This window comes from Vipera berus, assembly GCF_964194415.1.
Source record: "Vipera berus genome assembly, chromosome: 2".
In the NCBI taxonomy this organism is placed as follows: Eukaryota; Metazoa; Chordata; class Lepidosauria; order Squamata; family Viperidae; genus Vipera; species Vipera berus.
Genome location: NC_138203.1, coordinates 111,510,695 through 111,534,258, shown reverse-complemented (window position 1 = coordinate 111,534,258; position 23,564 = coordinate 111,510,695). Strand labels below are relative to the sequence as shown.

Below are 23,564 nucleotides of genomic sequence, written 5' to 3'. Positions count from 1 at the left end.
TGGCTGGAAAACCTGGAGCGGATCTCCCATTTGGTCTTTTTTTTTAATCCCATTTATATCCCGCCCTTCTCCGAAGACTCAGGGCGGCTTACAATTTAAAGCACAAATCAATGTGCTTAGCAATAGCCTTCATTCTATGTATATGCCTGCTTATTAGAGCTTTCACCCCCCCCCAAGCAGCATTATTACAAAGTCAGCTTATTGTTCCCAACAATCTGAGTCCTCATTTTACCTACCTCGGAAGGATGGAAGGCTGACTCAACCTTGAGCCTGGTGGGATGAGAACCTGCACTAATTGCAGGCAGCTGGTGTTACTTAAGACTCTGCGCAGGGAAAGCTTTAGAGTGAATTAGGAAAAGTGAAAAAGTGAATTAGGAAAATAGGAAACAGTTGCTGGAATTGGGTATGTGTAGTTTAACGAAGAGAAGGGTGAGAGGTGACATGATAGCAGTGATCCAATATCTCAGGGGCTGCCACAAAGAAGAGGGAGCCAAGCTATTCTCCAAAGCACCTGAAAGCAGGACAAGAAGCAATGGATGGAAACTAGTCAAGGAGAGAAGCAACCTAGAACTAAGGAGAAACTTCCTGACAGTTAGAACAATTAACCAGTGGAACAACTTGCCTCCAGAAGTGGTGAATGCTCCAACACTGGAAGTTTTTAAGAAGAGACTGGACAGCCATTTGTCTGAAATGGTATAGGGTTTCCTGCCTTAGCAGGGGGTTGGACTAGATGACCTCCAAGGTCCCTTCCAACTTCTTCTTCTTCTTCTTCTTCTTCTTCTTCTTCTTCTTATTATTATTATTATTATTATTATTATTATTATTATTATTATTATTATTATTATTATTATTATTATTATTAAGTTTAATCCACTTGCACTGTTTTATGTTTACATGTTTGATGACAAACAGCCTTATGTTTATAAGTGATAGTTTTCCTACTAAGTACCTGCATGTCATAAGCATTTGAATTAAAATTACCATATTAAAATCAAATCTGATGTTTTTTAATTTTTATTTGGTGTGCGTTGGAAGAGGGGTAGTCTTATATGGTTAGTATAGCCCAAACCCTATAATTTAACAGGAAATGTAGGGGGTCGTCTTATATGCCCAGTCGTCTTATACGCCAGAAATACGGTAATAAATATAATAAAAGCCAGTCTAAACATCAGACTGTGCAACCAATCATAACTACTTCTTGTTTATTACTCAACTCAGTCACTCTGAATGGCTTACAACAATCAAAGAAATTACCACAAAACATAAAAAACAAAGAAAAAAAAGATGGCAAACACAATGGAGACGTATAACTACTCCACTGAAGGCCTAGATGAAGAGCTTCACAGCTATTCTAAACAGCAGAGTGGGAGCATTTTCTCAAGAGCAGCTTTCAAAGAAATGTAAGAGCTGCAGCTAAGACTCAAACAAATATGACATTTTTGTTCTCATAAAATGTTCCCAGAAAGTGCCATAGGGTCTTTAAAGTGATAGAAAATAAAATTCTAAATGATCCTCTGTCCCTGCAGTATATATACAAGGTGGAAAAAGTATGTGAACCTTTGGACTTAATAACTGGCTGACACTCCTTTGGCAGCAATAACCTCAACCAAATGTTTCCTGTAGTTGCAGATCAGACCTGCACAACGATCTGGAGTAATTTTGGACCACTCCTCTTCACAAAACTGTTTCAGTATAGCAATATTCTTGGGATGTCTGGTGTGAATCTCTCTCTTAAGGTCATGCCACAGCATTTCAATCGGGTTGAGGTCAGGACTCTGACTGGGTCACTCCAGAAGGCGTATTCTGTTCTGTTGAAGCCACTGTTTTGTTGAATTACTTGTATGCTTTGGGTCATTGTCCTGTTGCATCACCCATCCTCTGCAGAGCTTCAGTTGGCGGACAGATGGTCATACGTTTTCCTGCAAAATGTCCTGATAAACTCTGGAATTCATTTTCCCATCAATGACAACAATCCGTCCAGGCCCTGAGGAAGCAAAGCAGCCTCAAACCATGATGCTCCCTCCACCATGTTTTACAGTGGGGATGAGGTTTTGATGTTGGTGTGCTGTGCCTTTTTTTCTCCACATATAGTGTTGTGTGTTTTTCCCAAACAACTCAATTTTGGTTTCATCTGTCCACAGTATATTTTGCCAGTAGTGCTGTGGAACATCCAGGTGCTCTTTTGCAAACTTCAAACATGTTGCAATATTTTTTTTGGACAGCAATGGCTTCCTCCGTGGTGTCCTCCCATGTACTCCATTCTTGTTTAATGTTTTCCTTATTGTAGATGTGTCAACAAAAATGTTAGCATGTGCCAGAGATTTCTGTAGGTCTTTAGCTGACACTCTAGGATTCTTCTTTACCTCATTAAGTATTATGCGCTGTGCTCTTGCAGTCATTTTTACAGGACGATCACGCCTAGGGAGAGTAGCAACAGTGCTAAACTTTCTCCATTTGTAGACAGTCTGTCTTAGCGTGGACACATGAACATCAAGGCTTTTGGAGATACTTTTGTAACCCTTTCCAGCTTCATGCAAGTCAACAATTCTTGATCGTAGGTCTTCTGAGAGCTCTTTTCTGCGAGGCATGGTTCACATCAGACAGTGCTTCTTGAGATCAGTAAACCCAAAATAGGTGTGTGTTTTTAAAGGGCAAGACAGCTGTCAGCAACACATCCAATATCATCACACTGGTTGGAGTCAAGGTTGGCTCACTCCTGGCTCCAATTAGCTCTTGGAGAAGTCATTAGGCTAGGGGTTCGCATACTTTTTCCACCCTGCACTGTGAATGTTTCCATCTTATGTTAAATTAAAACATGACAACAGCTAATGTTTGTGTAGTATTATTTTAAGCAGACTGTGTTTTTCTATTGTTGTGACTTACATGACATTTAGAGCACATTTTATGGCCAATTCATGCAAAACTCCATGTAATCCCAAAGCGTTCACATACTTTTTCTTGCAACTGTACATTGAAATTTTCAAGGGATTAGAGGTTGCTAACTCACAGCCGGATTGTTATAAGGCTGAGGGAGACATGATAGACTACAACAAGACGACAAAAGAAGATTTATAATGAAAACAATGCATGCAGTTTTACCCGAAGATACATTTGAGCTTGTGACTGGTTAAGAGGTGGTGAAGTGGTGTTCCCTAAAAGGACTGATTGTGTCAGTGTCGTGGCACCAGGTGAACTCACACTTTGTGAGCGACTGATTAACTGTGCAGCTGATGTGGTAGCCAGGTTGATCTGTAAAATGAAAAAAGAATCAGCAAAGAAGAGGGAATTCATAGCAATGGAAACCAAAAGGGAAGCAATAATAAACAATATTTGAACTTTGTGAGTAAAAAGACCAAAGAAGGTCGAGCAATTACTCACATACTTTCATTTCATGTCTTTTCTGTAGCTTTCAGGAATTCAGATATGTTCTGGAATAATAGTTCCCTATTTTTGATGTCCAAATATTGCTAGCTATAATTCTCATCATCTTCATATATCATAGTTAATATACTGTGAGCAATTATTAGTAATGAAACAAAATCAAAGATCTGAAGCTGAGAATCAAAAAGAAAAGAATGGGTGGTGCACAGCCCATTATTTTCGAGAACAGAAGAAAAAAAATGGGGAACAAGCACTCTCAGAAATCTCTCACAATATCCTCAAAATTTCAATAATTGGAAGACATGCAAAATGGCCTTCTAAGTCACAATACCATCATACAAAACCAAAGTCAGTCCAAAACTGCTGTAAAGGAAAACTTTTTTTTCTGATGACCCTAATTTGAACTGCAGTTTCCTCCTCGTATACTTAAGTATCCCATTTAAAAATGTCTTTATTTACACACACTAAGCATTATTTCTCCAAAACAAATACTTTCCATTTTCATTCTAATATTCTTCTTCACTCACTCAGCAAACACCTTTTCCAGGCTCCAAAATACCAGACTTAGGTATGAAAATATTTGTTCATAATCAAGAATGTATCCAAACAATCATGAGTCACTCTACTTACTGAAGCCTGTGTGGTGGCTGTCTGCTGAGGGGAACTTGTGTTTGGAGAGCCTGCCTGTCTGCTGGCTGCAATTGTGGCCTACAAGAAATATTTTGTAAAAAATTAGAATTAAGATACTGCATATCATTAAGTACTCCCTGATAAAAACACAAAAAACTGAGAAATTAAACTTTTCATTAGTATATATTCTTTCTGAAAGGGCAAACTATGATAGAGACCTCAATTGTTTTACAGACTATTTCTTGATTTGATCATTATGTTATTCTCAATTACTCTGAGCAATTTTTGAGGTTTTTTCAGTCACGGAACTGGCATAAATTTATACCATGTGAGCAATCATTAAGAACAATCAAAAGCTCCCATCACTACTCTCAAAAAGGCCCAAAGCTCAGCAGACAGAAATGCAGATGGATAAACTTCATATCTAATGGTACACTATCAATGCAGCCTACAACTGTTATATGAATGAATTACATACCTCATATCATTATATATGTGAATGGCTATATTTTGCATCATAACCATTTGGAAAATGGCTCCATGTACAGTACAGTAACCCAGACATTGTACTATTTTTTTTATTGAAAAGTTTTAAAATACATTTTATCTTTAACAATCCCCCTCCCCCTCCCCTACCTATCCCTCCCTACCCCTCCCCCCCCTCTCCCCCCTCCCCCGACTTCCCAGAGCTAAGTACAGGATATAAAAACAAAAAACAATCATAAACATCCATATGCTACCAACAATAAATTGTTAAATCTATCACTCTCTAGCTCATATAAGATAACTACAAACAATACTAATATTTCATATAGAAAAAAAAAGAAAATAGAAAGGAAGACTTATTCAAATGCTAAATGAAACTTTTTAGTCCCATATTTCTTCTGGATATATTCAATCCATTTTTTCCACTCCATAATATAGCGTTCTTGCGAATGATCTTTCAAATAAGCCGAGATCTTTGCCATTTCTGCCAGGTCAGAAACCTTTAAAGTCCATTCCTCTATAGTCGGCAATTCCTCCTTCTTCCAATACTGACCTATTAAAAGTCTTGCTGCTGTAATTAAATTCAACATCAACTTAGTGTCCACAACAGTAGCTTCTGTAATTATACCCAACAAAAAGAATTGCGGACAAAACTTTATCTTTTGCTTGAAGATCTTCTGCATATTCCACCAAATTTTTATCCAAAAAGCCTTAACCTTTTTACAAGTCCACCATATGTGAAAATATGTTGCATCTTCGTCACCGCACCTCCAGCATTTGGGCTGATAATTCGGATACATACTTGCAAGCTTTTTAGGATCTAAATGCCATCTATAAAACATTTTATAAAAGTTCTCTCTTAAATTTTGAGCTTGTGTAAATTTTACGTTCCTCACCCAAATCTTTTCCCACGTGTCCATTGTAATAACTTCTTGGATATTTTGGGCCCATTTTATCATACAATCTTTAACAAGTTCTGTTTCTGAGTCAATTACTATCAATGCAAGATATATCCGTTTGATATGTGCTGGACCCTGATTTCTAATTTGCTTTATCAGATTTTCATCAGTCATTGTAAAACCAGTTTTCTGATCTTCTTTCCACCTGGCCCGTAGCTGGATATATTGAAACCAAGTTTGAATAATCTTCTCATCTCGCAAGAGGCTGTACGGTTTCAGACACCAAACATTTCTTTCCAGACTTAAAATCTCCTTATACGTAGTCACATCATGTTTAAAACCAACATTTATATTTTCTATTGCGTGTTTTGGGATTGCCCACAATGGTATCTTACAATCTAACTTATGTCTATACTTCTTCCAAACTCTCAACAATGCCTGTCTTAAAATATGCACTTTAAACACATTATCTACCTTCTTATCATACAACAAATATGCATGCCAGCCAAACAAGTCGTGGCCCTCAAGATTTAATAATCTCTCTTGTGTCAAATTAATCCAATCATTTATTCCTGCTAACGCAGCAGCTTCATAATATAATTTAAGATTGGGCATTTTAAGACCACCTCTTTCACGAGTATCCTGCATAATCTTAAGTTTAACTCGTGGCCTTTTCCCTGCCCAAACAAATTTGTTGATACCTCACTGCTATTCCTCCAGATTAGAATCTTTCTTAAGAACCGGTATCATTTGAAATAAGAATAAAAATTTAGGCAGGACATTCATTTTCACTGCTGCGATTCGCCCCAACAAAGACAGTTGCAATTTTTCCCAGCTCTCCATTTCTTTTTGAATTTTTCCCCATAATCTTTCATAGTTATTTTTATATAACTTTGTATTAGAGGGTGACAAAAACACCCCCAAATATTTGACCCTTTTAACAATCTCAAATCCAGTTAATCCTTCTAAATGGGCCTTTTGCGATGCTGTCATATTTTTGGCCAGAATTTTAGTTTTTTGTGCATTAACTTTAAATCCAGAAACCTTCCCATATTGCATTATTATCTCCATCAGGTCCACAACAGAGTTCTCCGGTTGGGTCACCGTAACAACCAGATCATCTGTGAACGCTCTCAATCTATAATCCTGATCTCTAATTTGTATACCCTTAATTCTTTCCGAATTCCGTATTTTTATCAATAATATCTCCAATGTTAACACAAATAACAAAGGCGATAACGGACACCCTTGCCTTGTGCCCTTCTCAATATTACAAGCTTCAGTCAAACTATTTTTAACTATTATTCGGGCAGTTTGTTTTTGATATAATGCCCTAATTGGTTGCAAAAATTTATCCCCAAAATTCATTTTATCTAAAACTTTCATCAAAAATTGCCAATTCATTTGATCAAAAGCTTTTTCAGCATCTAAAAAAATTAGCGCCGCAGGGATCTGGTTGTTCCTTTCCAAAAACTCTAACACATCAACTATATGCCTCACATTATTTTTCATTTGCCTACCACTAATAAACCCAGTTTGATCCCCATGAATCACCTGTTGCAGAACCCTCATCAGTCTATTAGCCAACACCTTAGCAAATATCTTATAATCTGTATTTAAAAGTGATATCGGTCTATAATTTTTTACTTGAGTAGCAACTTGATCTTCCTTCGGTATCAAAGAGATAAAAGCAGTTCTCCAAGATGGAGGCACCTTTCCCCCTCTCTGAATTATCTGGAACAGTTCCTTTAACGGCTTTATCAACTCCATTTGTAAATTTTTGTAGTAAACCGCAGTCAAACCATCCGTACCTGGCGCTTTATCCAACTTCAATTCCTTAATTGCTGTAAGAATTTCTTCTTCTGTTATCAATTGGTTAATCTCCTCTTTTTGTGCCTGCGTAAGAACCGGGATGCTAGCATTCTCCAAATATACATCAATATCTTTTTCATTAATCTTCTCCTTAGCATATAATTTAGAATAAAAGTCCAGAAAGGCTTCCTTAATAAGATCCTGTTGAAACACAACCTTTCTCTTATGTTCAATTTTATCTATATTAGAAGCCCTTTGCTTTTTCCTTAGTCTATAAGCTAGCCATCTACCTGGCTTGTTAGCATTGCAAAAAGTATTATGCCTAGCAAACCGCAAATTGGTTGCCACTTGATCAGCCATTAATTTGTCAAATTGTCCTCTTAATAGCTTAATAACCTCCTTAGTCTTCACATCCAATGGGTTCAAAATCAAGGCCTTTTCTTTTTCCCTAATTTCATTCTCCAATTCTTTCCTTCTGGCTTCCAAAGTACGTCTGTGTTTATTATTCATATATATCAACACCCCTCTCATATAGGCCTTGCTAGCATCCCAAACCATGTCCATAGAAGTATCTTTATTCATATTAATTTCAAAAAAATCCTTCATCCGCTGTTTACATTCTTCCACATTTCTCTGATTTCTAAACAAGTTCTCATTTACGCGCCACGAGCGCCTATCTCTATTGTCCTTATTGATCTCTAACCAAACTGGACTATGGTCAGAAATAGCTCTTGCACAGATCTTTACCTTCTTAATCCTAGAAAAAAAGTCATTAGTCAGCAAAATAAAATCAATCCTGGAAAAAGATTGATGTCTATCAGAAAAAAAAGTATAATCCTTTTCATGCAGGTGAGTGTCATGCCAAATATCTCGCAGTTCCAAATCGTCCTTCATTTCAAAAAAAGATTTAGGCAATCTGGCATGACTCGGAGAGCGCTTAAAAAAACCAGCCTTATCCATCTGTACATCCAAAACACCATTCCAATCCCCCATAAAAATAAACGATTTGTAATCCAATTGAGTAAGCTTTGTATGAAGTGAGCTAAAAAAATCAGCTTGCTGTTGATTAGGAGCATACAGTCCAACTAAAAGCGTTTTTTTGCCTTCTAGCAACAAATCTATCATAACATATCTACCATGCTTATCTGCTTCAATTAATTCCGCTGATAAAGCGCTTTTAACATGAACAACCACTCCATTTTTCTTATTCATCGCAGAGGCAACAAATTGCGTGCCCAATCTTGAGTTGGATAAATACTTTTGGTCCATAGCCCTAATATGCGTTTCTTGCAAACATATAACATCAATCTTGAATTGTTTTAAATATTGAAAAACTTTCTTTCTCTTCTGTGGTGAATTTAGTCCATTAACATTCCAGGTTAGAAATTTAGTTGCCATGCGTGGCATCCCAAAGCTGTTGGAGCACATCTTTAATAGCCCCTCTGTCTTCTTTGGGCCGCGCTCCTCCCACTGCTTCACTGTAAGTACGCTTTGAAAGTTCCATAAACTTCTGTTGGTCTTGCTCTTTTATTTGTTTTGCTCGTTTTAAAGCGGCACGTGTCACCCTCTGCTCTCCAGCAACAGCCGACGAGGCTATAATTTGATCCCCTCCAGCACCATTCTCCTCTTTCTGTCCACCTTCAGCCTCTTGCGATTTCCCTTCTCCAAATCCCTTTGCAGCTTCCAGAAGTGATAGTGGGGTCGCTTTTAAAACATTATTGTAGAAGTCACGCGCCTGTGTCACAGTAACCAGACGGTATCTTTTACCTTCATGCATCACCACCAATCCGACAGGAATCTCCCATCTAAACTTTATTTCACGTTGTTTAAGTTCTTGCACGAGAAATGCAAAATCCTTCCTTCTCCTTAGAATCTTTGGAGGAATTTCTTTTAAAACCAAAACTTCTTGGTCAGCAATCACAACTTTAGTATCATAGGAGGCTTGAATAACATCATCTCTGGTTTCTCTCTTTATAAAATAAACCACCACATCTCTAGGTAGCTTTCTCTGTCTAGCAATCCATGAGTTTACATGAAAAACTTTATCCATGCATCCCTTTATTTCAGATGCTGGCTGACCCAATACTTCTTCCAAAGCCTCAGAAATCAGCTGCTTTAGGTCTTCTTTAGGATTCTCTTTTAAGCCCCTGATTCTAATAGCATGCTGCATCTGGTGATACTGGACAAGACTCAATTCTCCGTCCATTCTATCCCTTAAATCTTCATTCTCCAGTACCTTTACTTCTAATATAGCATTCTTTTGACTCAGATCCTCCACTTTTTCGTCCAAACTTTGAACACATTCAGCCACGCTTTGCACTGTAGACAAAATGTCTACCCTCATCGCACTAAACTTCTCTTCTATCCTCTCCTCCAATTTCTCCAGTTTCTCCTCCACCTTTGCTAACTTGTCACCCAGAATTTCTGATATTACCTGGGATTGTTTTTCCAAAGCATCTTCTAAATCCTTCGATGTCAATGCAGCAGGAGGAAGCAAAGCTTGCAACGATGTCTGTTGCACCGGGGAAGTTCCCGCACTCCAAAGAGTTTTTGAGGGAGGTTTAACCGCCATCTTTTCACTTTCACTTGTGACGCACTTTCACTTTAAGTTTATAAAGTCCATTAAGCTAGAGAGTAAAAATAAAAGTCCTCTTCACCTTGACCTCCTGTACCGCTCTGCCTGCTCCTTTTTATTCCAAGGTCTTTCCTTCTGGCAGGGGTGGTCGCAAACGCCTGGCTCTGCTCCAAAAATCCCGGAGCAGAGACGCTGAACAGCTGGGAGCAACCCAGGCTACGGGGGAGTTCAATCCTTCAGCCGCCCAAGCTTTAAGCTCAGGCGGCCCCGGAGAACTCAACCCCTACCTGGGGCCTCACCCCCTCCTCTTCTCCCGAGGAGGGGGCTTCAAATCCACCCGAACAGCTGATCGGCGCTGTTTCGGGTGAAAACAACTTAGCTGAGCAGCGGGCAGCCCGAAACGGCTGTCTCCGGTGCCGCGCCGCCACCGGAAGTCCCAGACATTGTACTATTGACACATAATATTGTGATTAATATGTATATGTTAGGGTGCAGGTCACGGGTTGGCAACCCGCAGCTCCGGAGCCGCATGAGGCTCTTTAAGTCGTCTCCTGCAGCTCCCAGTCCTCCTCCACCATGTGCAGTTTCAAAACAAAGTGGGACTAAAAAAAGTTCAATCAATTAATTCAAACTGCTCACAAAAAAAACCCTCACAAAGTTTGAAGTGATTGGTTGAACTTCTTTGGTTTGTGGGACTGCCCACAAGCCGTTTGTGGGACTGCCCACAAACCTCTTTGCTTCTTCGGACTGCACGTGGCGGCAGCGGAGGAAGAGACAGGAAGACTGGAAAGGTGAGTGGGTCCTTTTTCTACCTGCTGTGCGGGTGGGGGTGGCCAGTCTCGGGGTGCCCCGGGGTCTGCCTCATCCCTGCCCGGCAGATCTCCCCTTGCCCTGCTCCACCGCCACCTCTGCTAGCCCGGGGGGGTGTCGCTGGGCATCTCAGAAGCTTCCCCTGTCGGCCCCTGCCTTTTGGCCGTCCCGTGTGTCACTGGACGTTTTTTTTTGTTCATTTCTAACTGTACATTTCCCCTGCTCTCTACACCTGTGGTGATAGCTTATCTGGTAACCATAGTGAATCCCATATGACCAGCTATGTTATGGTTTCAGACTGTTTTGTGCGCATGTCTAGAAAAAGTTTCTCACAGTTATTCTTTACTTTCTTTCACTTTGCTGTTACTGTCTGTTATGTTAGGATGTAGTCAGCTAGCTCTCTTTTATACATACATACACATATATATATATATATATATATATATATATATATATATATATATATATATATATATATATATATATATATGTATGTATGTATGTATGTATGTATATGTATATGTATGTATGTATATATATACATATACGTATATATATATATATATATATATATATATATATATATATATATATATATATATATATACATATATATATATAAATTAAAAGGTATTTAGTAAGATTATGCGTCGTGTTTTATTTCCTTCCTTTATGCACATCATGCATCCTCTGAAGCACAGTCCTTCGCCCTCTACTAAGGTGATTTATACCTTGACACCGTGGGCAGCGGATCTTACAAGAGATTCCCCTGCAGTGCCTGCCAGGCCTGCTGACCTTGGCAACAAGTCCAAGCCATTGACGCACCTCCCCTGTCGCCGTTTGTGCAGGGACCTGGAGGCGTCCCCCCGTATGGGGATCCGCCAGCCTCCGCCGCCCCCTTCTCTCTGCTGCCTGGCCCGAACGAAGGGGCGGCGGAGGCTTGCAGGTCTGTAAAGCCTCTGCCACCCCTTCTCTCTGATGCCTAGCCCAAATGAAGAGGAGCTGAAGGCAGCAGCTCTGCAAGCCTCCGCCACCCCTTTCTCTCCGCAGCCTGGCCTGAACGAAGGGGGCGGTGGAGGGTTGCAGCTCTGCAAGCCTCCGCTGCCCCCTTCTCTCAGCTGCCTGGACCTGAACAAAGGGGGCGGCGGAGGCTTGCAGCTCTACAAACATCTGCCGCCTCCTTTTCTCAGCAGCCTGGCCCGAACGACAAGGAGACGAAGGGAGCAGCTCTGCAAGCCTCCGCCGCCCCTTCTCTCCGCAGCCTGGCCCGAACGAAGGGGGCAGCGGAGGCTTGCAGTCCGGCATTGTTTCCCCCCCTTATGCGTGTGTGATTGTTTTGTGTGTGTGTGTGTGTGTGTGTGTGAGACCCGCACGGAACGGCTGGTAAGGAAGAAGCGGTCCGGCATTCCCCCCTCCTGTGTGTCTGGCCCACAGGGCTTGACACACAGAGAAATGGTAATGCCGGACTGCCACTGCCTCTACCAGCCATTCCCGCGGGTCTGACACACACACACACACACAGACACAGACACACACACACACACACACGGGGGGAAACAACACCAGACCGCCACCTCCCTAGCAGACCTCCCCTGTGGGATGTACTGCCAGGAAGCCAGGTGGCCCATCGGCCGAGGCCGGGTCACCTCTGGGATGCCGCCAGAGTCAACGAGCAGCTCGGCGCAGTTCTGACATTGTCGGCACAGCTGGAGCACAGAGAAGCCAGCGGAGGCGGGCCAGCGATGCCGCCGGGGCAAAGCGTCCCCACAGCTTGCAGCACCAACAGGGCAAGGGATGAACCGGTGTGGCAGCTGTTGGGAGAGGAATCCTTGCAGGCCGCAGTTCAGAGTGAAAGAAAGCGGTGCAGACCTGCAGGAGGCAGTGGCTTGTTGGTAAAGCCAACAGACCTGGAGGTGCCGCAGCTGGCCTTTCGAGGCGCCGCAGACCTCCATTGACTTCCATGGGGATCCTTGGCAATGAAGGGGCCGATTGAAACCGCTGCAGGATGGCTTTGAGTGGCACAGAGAGACACAGAGAGACGCAAATGTGTCTCCACAGGAGAGGCAGCAAGGGCAGGAGACGAGGAGGCGGCGGCGGTGGCTTGCTGGTAAACCAATGGACTTGGTCTCTCTCTCTCTCTCTCTCACACATACACAAACATAGAAAGAGAGAGAGAGAAAATGGGGAAAAGAAGGAGTGGGTCTGGCTTTAAGTGCAGGATGGCTTTAAGTGGCAGAGAGAGACAAGAGAGGCAGCAAGGGCAGGAGACAAGGAGTCAGCCTGTTTCTGTGCACACGCACAAACTTAAATGGAGGCTTTCAAACCTGACAAGCATACACATGTGCATATCTGCAACCGGTCATTGCAAAAAATAGGATAAAAAGGGGGAAAATGGGTGTGACTATTTAAAGATCCCCACTTTTGCTTTCCTTCCTCCTCTTTGGCAATGTTGACTTCTGCTCCTTCAATCCTGGCTACTCCTCGTGGTCCCTGCCTGTGTTGTGATTCAGGGTCAGCCTGTGGGTTCGGCAGTTGGGTCGGACGACTCAGAGGAGGAGGGGGGTGTTGAAGACCTTGCTGAGGGGGTTGAAGATCTTGCTGATGAGAGCCCTCAGCCAGGCCCCTTCCACTTGATCACCACGGAGACCCAGCTGTGTAAGCCTGACAGCGTGGATGAAGATGACCCACAGCTGGCCCTGTTCAAGGACGCCCGACACAGGAGGCAGTCAATTAGGAGTAAACAGAGGAAGGCAATGGGGCTCCTCGGAAGGAGGCAGAGAGAAGCCACGCCCTGAACTCTATATAAGGGGAATGTCTGGGAGGGCTGGTTTGCTGAAGGCAACGGCTTGGATAGTTCCTGTTTCTTAAAGCTCCTGTTTCTCGGTTTGTCTTGTTCTGTTTTGTTTTTGTAGCAATAAATTTGGCAGGCGTAATTCCAGCCTCTTGCCTTCTTGTAAAAGGGGTTGTCCCTGCCTTTTCTGCAGGGCCGGTAGCAGGCTGGTACAGAACAGCCTGCTAGCCGCTGCATTCAACATTTGCTTGGTAGACTGGGGAGAGGCGTTCCCCCGCTTCTTTCCACTCCTGCCATGGCAATTTCTGAGAGTGGGGAGCAGCAGCTTCTGAGAGTGGGGAGCAGCTGGGCAAGCCCCGAAAGCTTTCTTCCTCTCCCCAATCTTGCCTTTCTTGCTCCTCCTCTGATGTAGCCTTCTGCTGGATTTCCTCAACCCCCACCCATTTTATTTTAATCCCACCACCGCCTCTCTCTTTCACAAGGCCTCAGAAGATTTGCCACAGCAGCTCCTTCTCCCCGTCAGCCTCTTCCTCAGCTTCCTTGGAACCTTCACGCCAAAAGGTGGAAAGAAGAACGTCCCAGAGAGAGAGAGAGAGAGAGCGCAGGGCGGGGGGAGAGCAGTCTTTTCTGAGGGGAGGAAAAGCCAGGACAGCAGAGCCGTCCATACCAGAGGTGGACGGGGGCAGGGCTGGTGCACGTCTTGCCTTAGGCTCCACTCTTCAATCAAGCCTGTTGATCTGTGCATGCACATGTATGCACACATTTTGCAGCTCCCAGATTTTTTTTTGTGACGAAACCGGTTCCGAGTGGCTCTTTTGCTGTTTCAGGTTGCCAACCCCTGTTGTAGGTCTATACGTATACTGTATATAGTACGTTTAAATGTGTGTTGTGTATGTGTACACTTTGACAGCAAGCAACTAAATTTCATTTTTAATGAGTGCCATTGTGCCTACAGTAAAAATGACAAAAAGGTTATCTATCTATCTATCTATCTATCTATCTATCTATCTATCTATCTATCTATCTATCTATCTAATATGAAAGGTATGTCAAATAGTCCCTAACTATTTTTAATCAACCACTGCTTGTTAGCAGTAAATCTATGGAAAGCTAAGCTGCACACACATTCTTTAAAAAGCCACAGCCCCTAAGACAGCAGTTCTGCAATCAAAATATTTTCCGTTTTTCAATTCAACCACGATTTCTTTGCCCTCAGTAGTGCTCATTATGTCAAGAACCAATTGCCACCTAATTCCAAGCTGGAGAAAGGTCAAGCTACTTATCTATTAAGCTATAGGAGAGGCAGGAAAAACTTTTAAATTCCAATGGGTTACAAGACAAGCTGCACTCTCATGTGGACAGTGGATAACATGGCGCAAACTCAAAAGCAGCTATATAGACACTCAACACATTTAAGAATCTTTATTGTCTGAATGCCCTGTGTCAACTTAAGAATTTCAGCTCTTTCTAAAAGCCACTGCAATTTATATCTTGTGCTGCTTTTTTCCAACTTTTCTCAAAGCTTACTGGACATCTTGCTTTTTATTCCTCAAGTTTGGAATTTGGTAGCAACTGGCTATTGACCAAATTGGCATTCCTATTCTGAGAAACTCTTATTCTTCTAATGTAATATTGGTGAAAACTATCTCCAAACATTGACTCAGAAGTTCCATAGCATTTATGAGATTAATGTAAAGAGAGAACTGAGTAGCACCTGCATATTAATATCTTCAAAATCAATTCTCCCAATTCAAGCAGATGCTGAAAAGCATGATAAAAAGATGGTAAAGGTAAAGGTAAAGGTTCCCCCGCACATGCGTGCTAGTCGTTTCCGACTCTAGGGGCCGGTGCTCATCTCCGTTTCAAAGCCGAAGAGCCAGCGCTTGTCCGAGGACGTCTCCGTGGTCATGTGGCTGGCATGACTAGACGCCAAAGGCGCACGGAACGCTGTTACCTTCCCACCATAGTGGTCCCTATTTTTCTACTTGCACTTTTATGTGCTTTCGAACTGCTAGGTTGGCAGAAGCTGGGACGAGTAACAGGCGCTCACTCTGCTACGCAGCACTCGGGATTTGACCCGCCAAACTGCCGACCTTCTGATCGACAAGCTCAGCGTCCTAACCCACTGAGCCACCGCGTCCCCAAAAAGATGGAGACTAGGGGAACTCAGAAGTTCCAGTCCTGGAGTTCTCTCTTTCCAAACAGAATTTTTTAGCTAGCATGTCTTGACTTCTCACCTGCTGGACTGCAGCCAGGCTGTGAAGTTGAGCACTGTTGAGCTGTTGTTGAAGCATAAATTGATGAAAGTATTGGGCTGCATTGGGTTGTCGCTGTAGTGCTTGAAGGGCCTGCATTGAAGAAGAAATCCAAAATAAGTACATGGAACAACTACATATAATCCACAATAGTGGTTCTTTTAAACTTTAAACTGAAAGTAATTCTCAGGAGGGCACTTTGGACATATTCTAGGGATCTTAAATAATTTGTAGGAGCTTCTGGTGATGTCACAGGGAGTTTCTGGTAATGTCACGGCAACTGGGACGTTCGCAGTCGGTGTTGGCAGGGGGACAGAGATCAACCTTGAGGCCTCTCGTTTGTGGAGTTCCTCAGGGGTCGGTCCTCTCGCCTCTCCTGTTCAACATCTATATGAAACCTCTGAGTGAGATCATTCGCGGCTTTGGAGTTGGGTATCATCAGTATGCTGATGATACCCAGCTTTTCATTTCAAACCCAAACCACCCCAGTGATGCCCTCGACGTGATGTCCCGTTGCCTGGAGGCGGTCCAGGTCTGGATGGGGAGGAACAGGCTTCGGCTCAACCCTGACAAGACTGAGTGGCTGTTCGTGCTGGCATCCTGGGAAATTCCGATTATTCCATCTCTGGCCATGGCGGGTGAGCTATTAACCCCCGTAGATAGGACGCGCAACTTGGGGGTCCTTCTAGATTCACAGCTCTCTTTAGAAGAGCATATTGGAGCTGTGACTAGGGGGGCCTTCGCCTAGGTTCGCCTGGTGCGCCAGTTGCGACCCTATCTGGGCCGGGATGCCTTGCGTACAGTCACTCATGCGCTCGTGACCTCTCATCTAGACTACTGTAATGCTCTCTACATGGGGCTGCCCTTGAAGTCCACTTGGAGGCTTCAACTGGTGCAGAATGCAGCCGCGCGAGTTGTACTGGGAGTTTCCCAATACTCCCATGTTACACCTTTGCTCCGTGAGCTGCATTGGCTGCCGGTTGCCCTCCGGGTGAAATTCAAGGTGTTGGTAATGACTTACAAAGCCCTACATGGTATGGGTCCGGAATACCTTGGGGAGCATTTGCGGCCGGCGTCAACTTCCCTCCGCCCAGTGCGCTCCCACAGAGAGGGCCTCCTCAGGGTGCCTCCGGTCAAAGAATGCTGATTGGTGGCCCCCAGGGGGAGGGCGTTCTCTGTGGGCGCGCCAGACCTGTGGAACCGCTTGCCGGTTGAGCTCCGGATGGCCCCCGACCTTCGCTCCTGCCGGCGCGATCTAAAAACGCATTTATTTGAGCAATCTGACCTGGTCTGATGGGTTAGGGTTGGGGTTTTAAACATGTTCTTAATTATTGTTTTAAATTTTAAATTTGGGCATTATATTTAATTGTATTTTAACTTTTATATTCAGTTTTTTATATTTATTGCCCTGTACACCGCCCTGAGTCCTTCGGGAGAAGGGTGGTATATGGGATACGGCCAAAGCAGTTATGAGAGGAACTGCAATTGCGTATATGGCCAATGAATATAAAAAGAAAAGGCAATATCGAAAAAGTTTAGAGGATGAACATAAAAAATTAGAATTAGAACTACAAAAAACCCCACAATGTAGAGATTTAAAACAACAGTTGGATTTAAATAAGCATAAATTGAATATTATAGAAAAGGGAGAAATGGCACAATAAAAAGCATTAGACAAAAATTTTTTGCACAGGCAAATAAACCTGGGAGATGGCTGGCCTATAGATTGAAAAAACAAAAAGATAATAGATGGATTAGTAAATTTCATAATCAAGCAGGGGAGATAGTAAATGAAAATGATGGGGAAAAAATGGGTGACGTATGAATTCTCTAAAAATCTTTATAAAGAGGAGGAAATGATCACTGAGGAAAGAATATCACAATATCTTATGAAAGCAGACCTACTGAAGGTTTCAGTAGAATTTCCAAATATATTAAATAAAGATATAACAGTCCAGGAAATTATGGAAGCTATTAAAAAACAAAAAAAGTAATAAAACACCTGGCCCTGATGGACTACCGTCCGAAATATATAAAAATCTCCAAGAACTTTTGGTCCCAACTCTGTTGGATTTATTTAATGAGGTACTAAACACAGCAAAAATTCCAAACTCATGGAAAGAAGCAATCATCTCACTAATCCCTAAAGAAAACTCTGATTTGACCTGTATTAAAAATTATAGACCCATTTCTTTACTGAACACGGATTACAAGATTTTCATGACTATAATGGCAGAAAGATTTAAAAAATATTTAGCGGAATTTATTCATACTGACCAAAATGGCTTCTTTCCTAAAAGACAAATTAGACATAACGTCAGGATCATACTAGACATCTTAGCGAAAAACAAGGGGCATTAATTTTTGTTGATGCTCAGAAAGCGTTTGATAATGTCAAATGGAATTTAATGTTGACTCAACTCAAACAGATGGAATTTGGAGAAAAATTTATAAATATGTTTAAAGCAATCTATTCCAAGCAAGAGGCAAAAGTAATCATAAACGGAGAATTAACAAACAGCATTCAAATACAAAAGGTACAAGACAAGGCTGTCCACTATCTCCTTTATTATTCATTCTTTCTTTAGAAGCACTCACAAGAATAATCTGAAAAGATAAGATGATTAAAGGATTAGAAATCAGAAAAGAGATATTTAAATTACAGGCTTATGTGGATGATTTAGTTTTCATTCTTGAAGACCCTTTAGAATCTGGAACAAGATTATTACAGGTGCTGGAAAATTATGGAGATGTTGCAGGATTAAAAATCAACAAAGAAAAAACTAAAATGCTAGTTAAAAATATGTCCAACTTAGAAGAAACTGAGCTAGTAGAAAAAGTTGATATCCAGACATATAAAAGAGTAAAGTACTTGGGGATCCAACTATCAGCAAGATGTACTACACTTAAAAGAGAAAATTATGATAAGTTAATGGACCAAATTATAGTAGACCTAGATAGAATGAAAAACTTGCAGCTCTCTTTTATGGGAAGAATAGCGACAATCAAGATGAATATACTGCCCAAATTACTCTTTTTATTCCAATGTGTACCAATTAAATTAGGTAAGGATTTTTTTGAAAATTTAAATAGAATTACATCTAAATTTATCTGGCAAGGTAAAAAAGCGAGAATCAAGTTAAAATTATTACAGGATGCAAAGGAAAGAGGAGATTGCAAAAAATATTATCAGGCAGCAATAGCGGTATGGATAAAGGATTGGATACATTTAAGGAATAGAAGACTACTAGCCTTAGAAGGCCATGACATGCAAATTGGGTGGCATGCTATAATGTGGTATGGAAAATATAGGGGTCATCAGTATTTTCAGAATCATATTAGGGTACTATTAGATGTGTGGATAAAAATTAAAAAAATTAACTATATAGAAATTCCCAATTGGCTATCTATATTAGAGATTTTTATGCACCCCAAATTTATAAATCTAGGAAGTGTAATTACATATAAAGATCTCTTAGATGAAAATGGAGACCTGAAAACAAGAAAAAGATTATCAGAAGATGGTGTAGAGCTGGAATGGTGGGCATACTTACAGATACAGTCACGATACAGAAAAGATAAAAAAGAAACAGGGATAAAATTAGAGCATACACAATTAGATAAAATTCTTCTAGGAACAGAAGATCAATTGATAAAAAAGATATATCAATATTTATTAGAACAGGATTTATTAGAAGAACAGGTAAAAGAAACAATGTTAACCTGGAGTGAAAATTTTGCTTATAATATTGACTTAGATAATTGGCAGTTACTATGGGATAAAAATAAGAGGTTAACGCTAGCCACCTCCTATAGAGAATTTGTACAAGATGTTGTATAGATGGCATCTTCCCCCTACAAGGTTAGCAAAAATAGATAAAAAAATCTCACCAATCTGTTGGAAGGAAATGCAGAAGGCTTCCAGGGACTTACTATCATATGTGGTGGGAATGTTCAGAGGCGAAAATTTTTTGGCAGTGGATAAAAAATTGGTTGGAAGAAATATTATGACAAAAAAATGATTTAAAACCAGAAATCTTTTTATTAGGGATTATTAACGATAATCTCAATAAAGCATCTCTCTACTTATTAGTACATATCTTAACTGCAGCAAGACTGGCATATGCCCAAAAATGGAAAAGAAAGGAAACACCCACTGAAGAAGAAATAATAGATACAATTTTATCCTGCACTGAAATGGACAGGTTAACCCTAGAGATCAAAAATAAGAACAAAATGGAGTATTATGAAATTTGGCAAAATTTGTACAATTGGTTAGAGTTAAGAAGGATTGCTGAGATGAACATTGTTTGATTGGTTGATAATGTCAGGATTTCTTATTAGCATCTATATAATGGACATAACTGAAAGATATGTAAATATAATGCTGAGGACTGTATGACACTTTACTAAAAAAAAACCAACAGATGTTATATGTACAGTTTGTTATACTCAGTCAAGTTATAGACTGTATTTTAGGTTTTTGTTATTTCTTTCTGTAACATAAGATAATACTAATAGTAGTGTTGTAGCTAGGGAAGTTGAATCATGTCCACTTTTGTTTTTAAATGTATATTTAATACAATTTTCTAAGAAAAAAGAATAATCCTTGATATGTTAGAATACTATAAAATTCATCCAAGGAAACAGATGGCTTTAATATTTCTTGATGCACAGAAAGCGTTTGACAATGTAAACTGGCAATTTATGTTTCTGCAACTAGCGGTAATGGATTTTGGAGAAAACTTTATAAATGAAATTAATACAATTTATTGTAAACAAACAGCGAAAATAATTGTAAATGGAGATTTTACAGAAAACTTTAACACAAGACAGGGATGCCCATTATTTCCATTATTATTTATACTAACACTGGAAGTACTGAATAGAAACATCAGACAAGAAACAGAAATTAAAGGACTGGAGATAAAAGATGAAAAATATAAACTACCAGCATTTGCAGATGACTTGGTTTTTATATTGGAAGATCCGCTTGAAACAAGCACATAAATAGAAACAATTGGAGAAATGGCAGGGTTGAAAATAAACAGAAAAGATTAAAGTGCTAACAAAAAATCTAATAGAAAAACAAAAAAACCAACTAGCAAAAAAACCAAATCTTCAAATAGTTAAAAAAGTTAAATATGTGGGAATTTATCTAACAGCAAGATATGTAACAATAAAAGAAGATAACTACGTAAGATTGCTAAAACAAAATTGAATCTGGAAAAGTGGAAAAACTTGTAACTTTCAATGCTGGAGAGAATAGTGAAAATGAGTATCTTACCAAAAATATTCTTTCTATTTCAAATGATTCCTGTAAGACTGGGAAAAGCCTTTTTTGATGAACTGAATACAACAATACTGAAATTTATCTGGCAAGGAAAAAAAGCTAGAATTAATACTGAAAATATTACAAGAAGCGAAAGAAAGTGGAGGATTTGGACTGCCAGACTGGATGTTATACTACCAAGCAACTATATTAACATGGCTTAAAGCAGGGGTGTCAAACTCAATTTCATTGAGGGCCGCATCAGCATTGCGGTTGCCCTCAGGGGGCCGGGTGGGTGTGGCCTGGGTGGGTGTGGCCTACTGGGTGGGCGTGGCTAGAGTGCGTATGGCCTACTGGGTGGGCATGGCCAGCTCTACATCGTTCGCATCAAGGGTGCCTATGGGGGCCTGGGCAGGAGTGGGACAGATCTGAGGGTCTCTGGCAGAAGGAGGGTCTCTGGGCCAGGGCCAAGGCAGTGGGGGCCGTTCCCTCACTGTTTCCAGGATGGCTTCGCGGGCCGCATGAAACCCCTTTGCGGGCCGGATCCGGCCCCCGGGCCTTGTGTTTGACATGTCTGGCTTAAAGAATGGATAATGCTTGGAGACAAAAGACTATTATACCTAGAGGGGCATGACCTACAAATTGGTTGGCATGCCTCTCTGTGGTATGGGAAGAATAAAATACATAGATACTTTCAAAACCACTTTATAAAAAATGCACTTCTTTTAGAATAGGAAACAATAAAAGCTAAAATGTATATTAAGATACTGGATGGCTTTCAAGAACGGAAACTTTTGCTTACCCAAATTTCATTAATTACGACAAAGTTGTGACCTATAAATATATCTTGGACAATGAAAGAAAATTGAAAGACAGACAAGATTTACAAGAACAAGGTATTGATCCATCATGGTGGCCATATATTCAAATCCAAACAAGATATGAAAAAGATGTTAAAACAATGGGATTTTATAAAGAACAGACAGAATTTGACCAGATATTGTTAAAAACAGATGAAAAGTTTGATTACGAAACTCTATAAATATCTGTTAAGCTTAAAGATGGAGGAAGAACAAGTAAAAGACAATGATAATATGGGCAAAGAACTTTGGATATAATATAGAATTAGAAAACTGGCAAAAGTTATGGGAAAGAAATGCTAAATTAACGAAAGCAGTGGCATATAAAGAAACATATAAAATGTTTTATAGATGGCATATAGCAAAAATATTCAAACAAGTGTTAGAAATGTAAACAAAGACCAGTTACTTATTGCCATATCTGGTGATCATGCCCTAAAGCAGTAATGGCGAATCTTTTAGAGACTGAGTGCCCAAGAACCTCCCTGCCCCCCACCCCACCTGCAGGGCCACCCACCACCTCCATGGCCCACCGCAGATTGCCCAGCCGGCCCAGCAGCGCTTTGGTGGCCATGCCCTCTGCCCGCACCCCACAGCATCATGTATGTGTGACGGAGCACATGTCCTTGGCTGCGCTGCTCTGCGCAGGCCACGTCAGGAGGTGACACTCTTGTGGGGGGCTGCTGGTGAGGAGGGGGATGCAGGGGGAGGTGGGGCTGGGGCAATGGCACAAGTGCCCACAGAAAGGGTTCTGAGTGCCACCTCTGGCACACATGCCATAGGTTCACCACCACTGCCCTAAAGCAAAAAGATTTTGGTTAAAAATACCTTTATGGCTGGAGAAAAAGACTGAAAAACAAATAGATTTTAAGCCAGAATAATAGGAGCAAATTATGAGAAAGACTGTATATATTTAATTCTACACGCACTAACTGCAGCAAGAATTGTATTTGCCCAACATTGGAAAACTGAAAATTTACCAACTGAAGAAGAATTAATTAAGAAAATTTTAGAGTGAGCAGAAATGGATAGATTGACTTTAAAGATAAAAGAGAAAGAAGACTCGGTATATTTTAGAACATGGGATAATTTTTATCAATGGCTAGAAAAACAAGTTAGAGAGAAAGGAATGTGATATGTAACCTTAAGTATATATTAGCAAGAAGAAGGCCATCGAGTGCTTAATTAACATATTGTTTAAGATAATTAACTACTCATTTTTTTAAAAAATACATGAACCAAGACATTATGCTGTTTGCTAAATATTGAGAATGTTATTTTTTTAAAAAAACCTAACCCCAACCTCAATCCTAACCTCAATCCCAACCCCAATTCCGACCCTACCTTATTCCTAATCCTACAAAAATTATATATATATATATGTATATATATATATATATATATATATATATATATATATATATATATATATATATATATATATATATATATATACAGTATATATATATATATGTGTGTGTGTGTATGTGATGTGTATATGTATATGTATATATATGTGTGTGTATGTATGTATGTATATGTGTGTATATATATATGTGTGTGTGTATATATGTATGTATATGGATCTTTGGTTATTCGGGTTGGAGGTGTGCTCTGATTGGGTGGGGGAGTAAGTGTGTTCTGATTGGGTGGGAGTGTGTTTTGAATGGTGGATGTGTTCTGATTGGGTGGGGGTGTGTTTTGAGTGGATGGGCTGGTCTCAGCTGCCAGCCTTAGACCTGAGCTGGTGAGTTGTGCTGCTTTTGTTCGGCTTCGTGTTTGTGGTGGTGCCA

At 40.7% G+C, this 23,564-nt stretch overlaps 1 protein-coding gene across 2 annotated transcripts in view; it reads right to left on the bottom strand.

Annotated features, from left to right (window-relative positions):
- PHC1 (polyhomeotic homolog 1) overlaps positions 1-23,564 on the bottom strand; it is a 159,935-nt gene that overhangs the window by 74,565 nt on the left and 61,806 nt on the right. For both annotated transcript variants that reach the window (XM_081317586.1, XM_081317585.1), the window contains exons 3-5: positions 15,622-15,732; positions 4,012-4,089; positions 3,100-3,249 (exon numbers count right to left, since the gene is read on the bottom strand). In XM_081317586.1, coding sequence (XP_081173712.1) covers positions 3,100-3,249; positions 4,012-4,089; positions 15,622-15,732 — 339 coding nt within the window. The remainder of the gene's footprint in view (positions 1-3,099; positions 3,250-4,011; positions 4,090-15,621; positions 15,733-23,564) is intronic.